At 42.4% G+C, this 10,815-nt stretch overlaps 1 protein-coding gene across 3 annotated transcripts in view; it reads left to right on the top strand.

The window, feature by feature from the left end:
- Positions 1 to 108: 108 nt before the first annotated feature.
- Positions 109 to 10,815, top strand: part of CEP57 (centrosomal protein 57) — a 72,013-nt gene continuing 61,306 nt past the window's right edge. For all 3 annotated transcript variants that reach the window (XM_077484939.1, XM_077484938.1, XM_077484937.1), the window contains exons 1-2: positions 109 to 523; positions 7,977 to 8,124. In XM_077484939.1, the coding sequence (XP_077341065.1) occupies positions 494 to 523; positions 7,977 to 8,124 (178 nt within the window). In that variant the 5' untranslated portion in view covers positions 109 to 493. The remainder of the gene's footprint in view (positions 524 to 7,976; positions 8,125 to 10,815) is intronic.

The raw sequence follows: 10,815 nt of genomic DNA, 5'->3' as shown, positions 1-10,815 counted from the left end.
ACAAAGGAAGGGCAGCGGCAGCCAATTGCAGCGCCTTGCGCCGGAGCGGGAAACACCCGTTTGAATCTGGCTGGCCAATGGCTGGACCAGAATGTAAACCTTCGACCAATCACAGGATCTAAGATAAAAAAGACAGGCAGCTTGGGTGGCAGTTGGCTGATTTTGAAGCCAATGAAATCGCCGCAGGGGGCGGGTCGTACCAGGCCTCGCCCACGTGGGGTTATTATTGGTCAGCGGCAGTGCGGAGGCGGAATGCTTTATGGAGGCTCAGCGAAGGTCCATCTAGGAAGCAGGATTAGCCGCGGCCGTCATCTGTATAGCTGTGGGCAGGAAAAGGGGCAACGCTGGTGCCTCAAATGCCTTGTCGGAGAAACGTTTTTTGATTGGTCTGTGCGATTGTCAATAACGGGCTTGTGGCCGTGTTTTGATGACGTCACCTGGCCAACCCGTGTGAGCGGAGGGGGCGGGGCTATGCCTGCTTAGAGGAAAAGAGATGAGCAGTGCGGCGCTACAGCCTAGGATGGTGAGATGTGTGCTGTGCTGGGGCCTGTCATAGAGTGGGTGGGTGATTATGGGGATCAGGTGGGCTCTGCACTCTCTGGTTGGGCTGCTTTATGTGTATTCTATACAAAGCCCCATTGTATCCCCTCTGCACACACCTGTAGCAGATTGGTGGTCTCCCTACCCCATTGTGTTGTCTCCCCTCTCTTGGGGCTTCTAATTCTCCATTCTATGACATAGAACGCTTCTCAGGAATCCTATAGGAAGCTTTGTCCTGTATTATTCCTGATGAAGGGGGGCAAGTCCCTGAAACACGTTGGCTGTCTTTTTTTTTTTTTTTTTTTCTTTCTTTTTTTTTTTTTACTTTTTCTGCTATTTCCACTCGGGCCTCGTTCACATGGAGCATATATCTCTGTGAGGGCCGTGTACACCGGCACAGGAGTTTCTTGGGTAGGAAGTCCCATTGAAACACAGCTGCTGCTTCCAATGTGACATCTGTGTAGGTGCAAATGCACGTATTCTCCAGCACACCACGGATCGCCAATTACATCCGACTATTGAAGAATGATCACAGCACAAAAGGATCTAGTGCAACGTTTCGGACCCATGCAGGACCCCTTCATCAGGCATGACTGCTGAAAACGTTGTACTATGTCTTCTGTGATGTGATGGTTCTTCAATATTCGGACGGAATTGGCGATCCGTGGTGTGCTGGAGAATATGTGCGTTTCATCTGCGACGTCAACCGTTCCAGCTGGTTGTTGCTACATCACTCGCTGCTCCTAAGTCTAAAGCCTCGTACACACGATTTTTACAAGGCAGGTTTTAAAATTTTCTGTGGACAAATGTCTCAGATTTTCTGAGCATGTGGACACAAGTCCGTCAGACAAAAGTACAAACAGGCATGCTCGGAAGCGGTCGGTCTTGTAAACTAGCATTCATAATGGAGAATTAATATTCATGACGTGGCAAATTATGAAATCTGGAAATACAGCGCACAATTCTCTTCTTCTTTATTGGGTTAATAATGAAGCTGCTTTGCTGGTGACACTGATGGAGTTATTGCAAACACATTTTCAAAGGCTTTTTTTTTTTTTTTTTTTCTAGTGATATCAAAAATATTTATTATGCTTTTTTTTTTTTTTTTTTGGGCAAGTTACCACACCACCATTATCCCATAGTTTTTAAGATGAAAGATACAACTATGTTGGTGTTCCTTGTCAATTTTACATTGTATTTCTTTTTAAATGTAACTGCCTCCTACCAAACTGTCATCTGAAGTAAAACGCACAGCCAAGTATTATTCTACACAATTTTTTTGTTGTGCATTAAAAAAAGAAATCAAATAAAATTAGACATGATATCTGCCAATAGAACTTAACCAAAAAGTGCATTCTATACATCCAAAAATATACCAAATCAAAATTCAACCCAAAAAAATGTCAAAGCAATAATTCCAAGGCCAATAATAAATAACACGTTGTCTCCTCCGATTCTGCAACATGTCTGGTTGATGAACTTCCGTTCGGAAATGAACTGAAAAGCGCAAAACTTAAAAGTTCGAATCCACACTCGCCAAACTTCCACTAACACGAAATTAGCTGAAGGAGCCCAAAGGGTGGCGCTAATGAACTGAAAAACTATAGTGCGTCACTAAGTTTGTAATTGTTGGCCGACAGTTTTGTGGCTGTGCGTATGCAAGACAAGTTTGGGCCAACAGCCTTTGGACAAAAGTCCACAGTTTTGTTGGCCAACAATCCAGTTGTGTGTACGCGGCTTTATTCAGGAAAGTGTGTGATGGAACTATAGATATTAACCACTTCAGACCCAGGCCAATTCTGACATTTCTCTCCTACATGTAAAATTCCTAATTTTTTTGCTAGAAAATTACATAGAACCCCCAAACATTATATATGTTTTTTTTAGCAAAGACCCTAGAGAATACAATGGCGGTCACTGCAACTTTTTATCTCGCACGGTATTTGCGCAGCAATTTTTCTAACGTGTTTTTTTTTCAGAAAAAAAACAGTTTCATGCTTAAAAAAAAAAAAAAAACAGTAAAGTTAGCCCAATTTTTTTGCATAACGTGAAAGAGGAGGATACGCCGAGTAAATAGATACCCAACATGTCACGCTTCAAAATTGCACGCGCTCGTGGAATGGCGCCAAACTTTGGTATTTAAAAATCCCCATAGGCGACACTTTACATTTTTTTTACTGGTTACATGTTTGGAGTTACAGAGGAGGTCTAGGGCTAGAATTATTGCTCTCGCTCTAACGTTCGCGGCAATACCTCACATGTGTGGTTTGAACACCGTTTTCATACGTGGGCGGGACTTACGTATGCGTTCGCTTCTGTGTGCGAGCTCACGGGGACAGGGGCGCTTAATTTTATTGTTAATTTTATTTTAATATTTTTAGTTTTACACTTAAAAAAAAAAAAAAAAAATTGATGACTTTTATTCCTATTACAAGGAATGTAAACATCCCTTGTAATAGGAATATGGCACGATCGGACCTATTTACAGTGAAATATGGGGTCAATAAGACCCCGCATCTCACCTCTAGGCTGGTAATAATAAAAAAAATAAAAATTAAATAATCCTGGCTTCCTAGCCAGATCGGCGCCGGTAATTTGAATACCGAGGCCGGGCGTGACGTCATAACATCGCGCCCGGCCTCCGAACGATCATAGAGACTCCGGGGACAATCTAGTCCGCCGGAAATCTCTATGATCACATGCTGGGGCCGGCGGATCCTGTGACCGACTCACCGATGGAAGCGGTGAGTCGGTAGATGCGGCGGGAGGGGGGGCATCCCCTCCCGCCGCCCGTAAGAACGATCAAGCGGTGGAACAGCCGCTATGATCGTTCTTATGGTGTAGGGAATCGCCGGCTGAAACCGGCAATATCTGAATGATGTCTGTGGACTCAGGCATCATTTAGATATAACCAGCGAAACCCCATGACGTCAATAGACGTAGTGCGGGTCTCAAGTGGTTAATCCATGTAGGTGCAACGCCCCAAACCCACCTAGGGTATGTTTGGCCTCTTGCACCTGAATGGATGTCCCATTGGAAGAAGCGACTGTCCATACATTCCCAATTGACTACCTGTTTGAGGATTCATGGAACACCTGTGCGGGTAAACCTGGCCCCCACATGGGTGTAGGGGTTCATACATCCCGTGTGATTAAGGCTTTAATCGATAATAAAAAATTGTGGCAAACTTATTGTTGAATTTCAATTAATTGGAATGGGCTGCCTAGTACACTAATGCACCTAATAATATACACTATATTGATAAAAATATTGGGACGCCTGCTTTTACATGCAAATTAATTTTAATGGCATCCCAGTCTTACTCTGTAGGGTTCAACATTGAGTTGGCCCACCCTTTGCAGCTATAACAGCTTCAACTCTTCTGCAAAGGCTGTCCACAGGTTTAGAAGTGTGTCCATGGGAATGTTTGTCCGTTCTTCCAGAAGCACATTTGTGAGGTCAGGCACTGATGTTGGATCAGAAGGCTTGGCTCAGTCTCCACTGTAACTCATCCCAAAGGTGTTCTATCAGGTTGAGGTCAGGACTCTGTGCAGGCCAGTCAACATGTCACTATGGCCTAGGCTGGACAACTTACCGCAGTTCTGCTTGGGTGGGGGGTGTACAAATGTAATTAACTAGGGTTGCACCGATACTAGTATCGGTATCAGTGCCGATACCGTGTATTTGCACAAGTATCGGTGCTCGTGAAAATGCACCGGTACTTTCAGGCTCGATTCTTTGAGCTGTCAGTTTGTCTCCCCAATAGTAGCTGGCAATGTTTATTAACAACATTGCTCAGCCCTGAAACACTTAAAATAAAAAGAAACATTGTTTCTTTTTGTATCTTTCTGTTTCTTCATCTGCAGATCAACGGGATGAACAAATGTCCCTCTGTTTAACCCCTTATTAACCCTTAATTTACTGTAATCAGTCTTAATTAACTCCCTAATCGCCTCCATTTATTTATTATCCTGCTTTTTTATGTCTATTTTATAAACAATAAACAATTAAAACTTTTTTTTTGTTTTCTTTGTTAGTGAATATTTTTACAGATGTATATTAACATATTTCACATTGAAAAAGCGCTAAATAAATAGATTTTATTTATTTATTTTTTATTTAATTTGTAAGTAACTTTTCAATGGTTTGTACCATTGCTGACAGGTGAAGTTAAAACAAAAAAGTTGCGGTAGGTATCGGTAATTTGTATCAGCGAGGAGTAAAAAAAAAAATGTCTCTGTCTCTATCAGGATAATGGGCTACTATGCATCCAGGCTTTGCGACTGGCTGGGGTCGTGTGACGTCACTTCTGCGCATGCGCGTGGGAGTTGGCAGTCACGGCATGACCCCTATTGGAAACGGTACGACGTGCCCTCGTCTTTTTAGTAAATATCTCTAAAACCATGGAGGTTTAGCAGATATTTCAAGCACCTACAGGTAAGCCTTTAATATAGGCTTACCTGTAGGTAAAAGTGGTTGTGCAGAGTGTACAAGCACTTTTAACCACTTGGCGCCCATACTACGTCTATTGACGTCATGGGCTTTCAGTGGTTATATCTAAATGATGCTTGAGGCCACAGACATCATTCAGTTATTGCCGTTTTCAACCGGCGATCTCCCTGCACCATAAGAACGATCATAGCGGCTGTTCCGCCGCTTGATCGTTCTTACGGACGGCGGGAGGGGACGCTCCCGCCGTCCTCCGGTGCTTCTACCGACTCACCGTTTCCATCAGTGAGTCGGTCACAGGATCCGCCGGCCCCAGCAAGTTACCATAGAGATTTCCGGTGGACTAGATCGTCCCCGGAGTCTCTATGATCGTTCGGAGGCCGGGCGCGATGTTATGACGTCACGCCCGGCCTCTGTATTCAAATTAACGGCGCCGATCTGGCTAGGAAGCCAGGATCGTTTTTTTTTTTTTTTGTTTATCTTTTTTGTTTTTTATTCTTCCCAGCCTAGAGGTGAGATATGGGGTCTTATTGACCCCATATCTCACTGTAAATATGTCCAATCGTGCCATATTCCTATTACAAGGGATGTTTACATTCCTTGTAATAGGAATAAAAGTCATCAATTTTTTTTTTTTTTTTAAGTGTAAAACTAAAAAAATAAAAATAAAATTAACAATAAAAAAAAAATGTAAGCGCCCCTGTCCCCGTGAGCTTGCACACAGAAGCGAACGCATACGTAAGTCCCGCCCACATATGAAAACGGTGTTCAAACCACACATGTGAGGTATCGCCACGAACGTTAGAGCGAGAGCAATAATTCTAGCCCTAGACCTCCTCTGTAACCTAAAATATGTAACCAGAAAAAAAAAATGAAAGCGTCGCCTATGGGGATTTTTAAATACCAAAGTTTGGTGCAATTTTGAAGCGTGACATGTTGGGTTTCTATTTACTCGGCGTATCCTCCTCTTTCCCATTAAGCAAAAAAATTGGGCTAACTTTACTGTGTTATTTTTTTTTTTTTTTTTAAAGCATGAAACCATTTTTTTTCTGAAAAAAAGTGTTCGAAAAATTGCTGCGCAAATACCGTGCGAGATAAAGTTGCAACGAGCGCCATTGTATTCTGTAGGGTCTTTGCTAAAAAAAACATAGATAATGTTTGGGGGTTCTATGTAATTTTCTAGCAAAAAAATTAGGAATTTTACATGTAGGAGAGAAATGTCAGAATTGGCCTGGGTGCGAAGTGGTTAAGAATAAATAACAGCCCTGTATCTCAGTGCACTAACATGCACATCTCTGCAGTGAAAGGTGCAAACCCAGGCTCATTGAAACCCAAATGTACTCGCTTGCACATGCTTTGCACCACAATGTATGGAAACACATTACTGCAACACCTGTGCAAAAGTACATTTGGGATTGCCTGGGGCTGGATTTTATTTATTTATTTCAGGTACTTGTATAGCGCCGTCAATTTACGCAGCGCTTTACATATACATTGTACATTCACATCAGTCCCTACCCTCAAGGAGCTTACACTCTAAGGTCCCTAACTCACATTCATACATACTAGGGACAATTTAGACAGGATCCAATTAACCTACCAGCATGGATTCACACCTTTGCACTGCAGGAATGTGTGTTGGTGCATTAGGGTGCTGCGGTGCCATTGGCTAATGCCCTTATTTAATATGCTTTTAAAGTAAACCCATCTCTCCCCCGCGTTCATTTTTCCTAAGATTTTATCCCAATTTATGCCTTCTAGTAAGGTTTGTAGTTTAGGGAAGTTGTCTCTTTTGAAATTCAGTGTCCTTGTATTCCCCTTATGTTTCCTATTTGTGTGATTTATACGGAAGCCAATTGACCTGTGATCGCTGTTCCCTAAATTGCCCTGTATTTTCACATCCGTGATCAGGTCTGTATTGTTGGTAATCAGTAGATCCAGTAACACTTTATTTTTAGTTGGTACGTCTACCATCTGACCCATAAAATTATCCTGCAAGACATTTGGGAACTGGCGAGCCTTAGATGAATGCACGGTTCCCTCCGCCCAGTCTATGTCTGGATAATTTAAAATCCCCCATTATAACACTTCCCATCCTTGCTGCTAATCCAAATTGTGATAGGAGATCTGTCTCCCCTTCCTCCCTCAGGTTAGGGGGCCTATAGCATATTCTCAGTATTATTTTCCCCATAGCTTCATCCCTTTGGAGCTCTACCCATAAGGATTCCACCTCCTCCCTAGCACCTTTAGTGATGTCATCTATTACATTCACATTCTTTTTTTCTGTTCTGAAGATATCTCCAAATGGGTTTTCTTGTTCTGGAGACAACTGCCTACAGCAGGACTTTACTCAATATGGAGAGATTTTCTCTTTTTTCCTGTTGTCTCTAGTGAATAGGATGTATATGGAAAAATTAAAAACCTGATAGATGTTTAGTGATTGTAAGGGTTTTTTATTTTTATAACAAACATATCATACTTGCCTCCACTGTGCAACTCGCTTTGACCCCGAACATCCTCTTCTGGGGTCTCCCGGCAGCTCCTCCGCATGTCGGATTACCCCCTAGGAGAAGAGCTCTCGTGAGGGGTTACCTTGCAAGCGCCATCCCGAGTCGAGCATTCGGCGTCCATAGCTGCCGACTGTATGACTCATGGATTCGATTGACAGCAGCAGTAGTCAAGGGCTGTGCTGCTATCAATCTATCCAATCAAGAGCCGAGAACCCCGGGCAGGGGGACAGCAAATCCCCGTCGGGTCAAGTTCCAGGGCTCAGGTAAGTAAAACGGAGGAGCCGCCGGGTGTTTTTTCACCTTAATGCATAGGATGCATTAAGGTGAGAAAACCCAAGGGTTTACAACCCCTTTAAGCAATATCTATGCTTTAAAAAAAAAAAAAAGTCTGGATACATATTAACTTTTTCCACGTCTGCTATTTTTCACCAGTAAGCTATATTATTCTTACCATTTGTTTTACTCTGTTGTTTTTAGCTGAACAGTCCCTTGGCTGGATCTTCTAAAGGTGCACAGTCCAGCACTTCATACATCTCTTACCCCAATGGAAGGCCATTCATAAATTCTGATTTCCAGAGGTCTCCAGACAGACCAGGTCATGCTTATCCAGAGAGCAATGGCAGAGGTAACATTTGATGTACAGGTTATCTGTTATGTAGTTACATAGTTAGTCTGGCTGAAAAAAGACACAAGTCCATCTGGTTCAACCAATAAAAGGGGGGGGGGGGGCGCTTCAATGCAAAACAGGGTAGGAAACCGACATTGAAGAGGCAGCAGTTTCGTCTTCTGTAAGCCGATTCTCGAACATCTCTGAAAAGTGGTCCACCTGCTTTTCAGAGGTCTGTTTAGCACCACCACACATGTGAACAAAGTCTCTTAAAAGAGACGTAGGGCAAAAACCATTACGGCCATACTTCTCCTGTAGGTCACAGAAGGGTAGTATATTCTGCAGCTATATTCATTGGACAGGGTAAAATCAGAAGGGATTCCGACTTTAATGTTGGTATCTGCCCAGATGCCTGAGCTGCAGCTAGCTGAGCCTCTCGGCATGCTACTTGGAGCCTAAGCCAGCCACTCCCACCCTCTCCCCAGCTCAGCGCTCCAGTGAGCACTGGAGGGGCAGAGCAGACAGCAGTGATTGGCAGTCACTGTCTCTCTTGGGAACTGAGCAATTTGCGTTGTTTGATCTTTCAGTTCTCAGTGAGGCGGCAGGGGACAGATGTAGCATCAGACTAATATGTGAGAATATATGAGTATGTATGTTTTTTTTTTTTTTTTTTTTTTTTTCAGAACTCCATACATCCCTTAGTAGTTAGTCATATTCAGCTGGATGTCTTCTGTAATGTTGAAGACATTTCACAACACCTCCGAGTGTCAGGAGAATACCCAGCAATTATATCCACACAGGTAGTACATCCAAAGCAAATGGCACAGCTCTAGACCCGCGCCACTGCGACCGCCAAGGTGCCAGCACAAAGAGTCCATAAATTCTGCCATGTTATGTAAACTTATGAACAGAACTGTGTGTGTGTGTGTGTGTATATATCTATATATACATGCAAATGCTGCACAAGAAAATGTATTTGCGAAGAATAAATTACATCAAAAACCAGGTACAGATGGTAACGTTTCGAGCTCACATGGATAACACCCTTCTTCACAACCACATACTTACAACTGGCAATGTACATCACTCGAGATTATATATTTATTATTATTTACCTTTTTTGTTTCTTTTTTAATGCTCATCAATGCAGTACAACATTATGCTGCCCAGAGAATCTGTGAAAATGTGCCCATAGCCTTCTATACTGCTACATACAAAACTCTATGCTGTATGCTGCATTTTTGATTCCTGTGTTAAGGAGCCTTTTACAAGTTTAGCTTCAAAGGGATTCTGCTGAAGGGGTATGACCGAAAATGGTCTACGAATCGGTGCTCTCAGCCAGTGGCTGAGCGCTGGCTGGGGTGTTTTGATGTCCCCCTGTCAGAACACAACAGCTCAGTGGGGAGATCGATGTACTAACAGCTAGTTAGTACAGCAGCTCTTCCTGAGCACTTCCGTTTTTTTCGTTCAACAAAAAAGAAACTAGTAGCGTGTACCAGGCTTAACTCGAACTATTCTTAAAAATGTTTCATCCCCCCTCTTTCCACCTATTCTGTATAATTAAAAAAAAAAAAAGTGTGTGGTTACATATTGTTAATCTGGTCCGGTCACGTGATCCTCAGCTCCTTCTCCCCTGTGTCAGCCGATTCTGCGGGGGGGGGGGGGGGGGTGCAATAATGGCTTGCGGCATTAATAGCTGTTGTCCAGCACACCCTTACACAGGAGAACCAGAATAAAATAAGGTAAGTACACAGATCTTTTTTTTACACAGGGTATGCAGGATAAGTAGGCCAGGGGAGAGAACAATCTTTAAGAATAGTTAATGTTTGGCTTTACTACCACTTTAAGACAACCTGTCCTTTTTAAGTAGTAGTAAAACCCAACACTAACTTTTTGTAATGTTCCCTCCCCTCTCCCACCTATCCTGCATACTTTATGTAAAAAAGATCTGTGTTATTTAGAAGATCATCTACCACTGTCATCTAAAAAAATAAGAGTTTATTAAAAAAATAAACGAATTGAGTGATCTGCATGGGGCAATTTAGATTTAAAAAAATTGCTCTTTATCAGCCGTCCTCAGTTGGACGAACTCCTCATGATCCATGGAGATCAGCTGAAATACAGTACAAGTAATATACATTCATGCTGTGATCATTTGAAATAATAAAGATTTTTTATGCTTCTTGTCTACCTCCAGTTTTATATACCATTAGATTGATTGTTACCTTTCCATTTGATCTTGAACAGTGTAAATAATTTCAGAGGCTGGATACTGATAGTACTGATTGAATTATGTATGAGTTGCCTTGTTGGTAACATCTGTGCTGTGTCAGAAGCAACGTGTGTTTATGGAAACGGATATCCCTGGACTGCCTACTGTCCTACATCAGTGCGCTGTAGAATTTGTAAGGATTATTGGGAGTTCCCGTCAAGGTTTCTGTACGTAGTCCGTAGATGTAATTTTCAACCACTAAAGACCATGTAATCAGGGCACACAAAGACATGAATTAAATGTTCATGATTAGCTACACCCTAAACTTTTATTTCATCCGCTGCTATGACATTACCTCGTGGGTAATGACTTTTTTAAAATTAATTATTATTCAGCGGATTGGCACACTCATAGATATGTGAGAAGGAGCAGTAATGCATAAAAATATGTATGCAAATATGGCTGCTGGGTGTACATGGAGCGACAGACTATACATA

The sequence above is a fragment of the Lithobates pipiens genome, unplaced genomic scaffold (assembly GCF_037356315.1).
Source record: "Lithobates pipiens isolate NorthernLeopardFrog02 unplaced genomic scaffold, aLitPip1_a1.2 Scaffold_17, whole genome shotgun sequence".
Classification (NCBI taxonomy): Eukaryota; Metazoa; Chordata; class Amphibia; order Anura; family Ranidae; genus Lithobates; species Lithobates pipiens.
The sequence above is the reverse complement of the archived record's forward strand: the minus strand, read 5'-3'. Positions and strand labels throughout refer to the sequence as shown.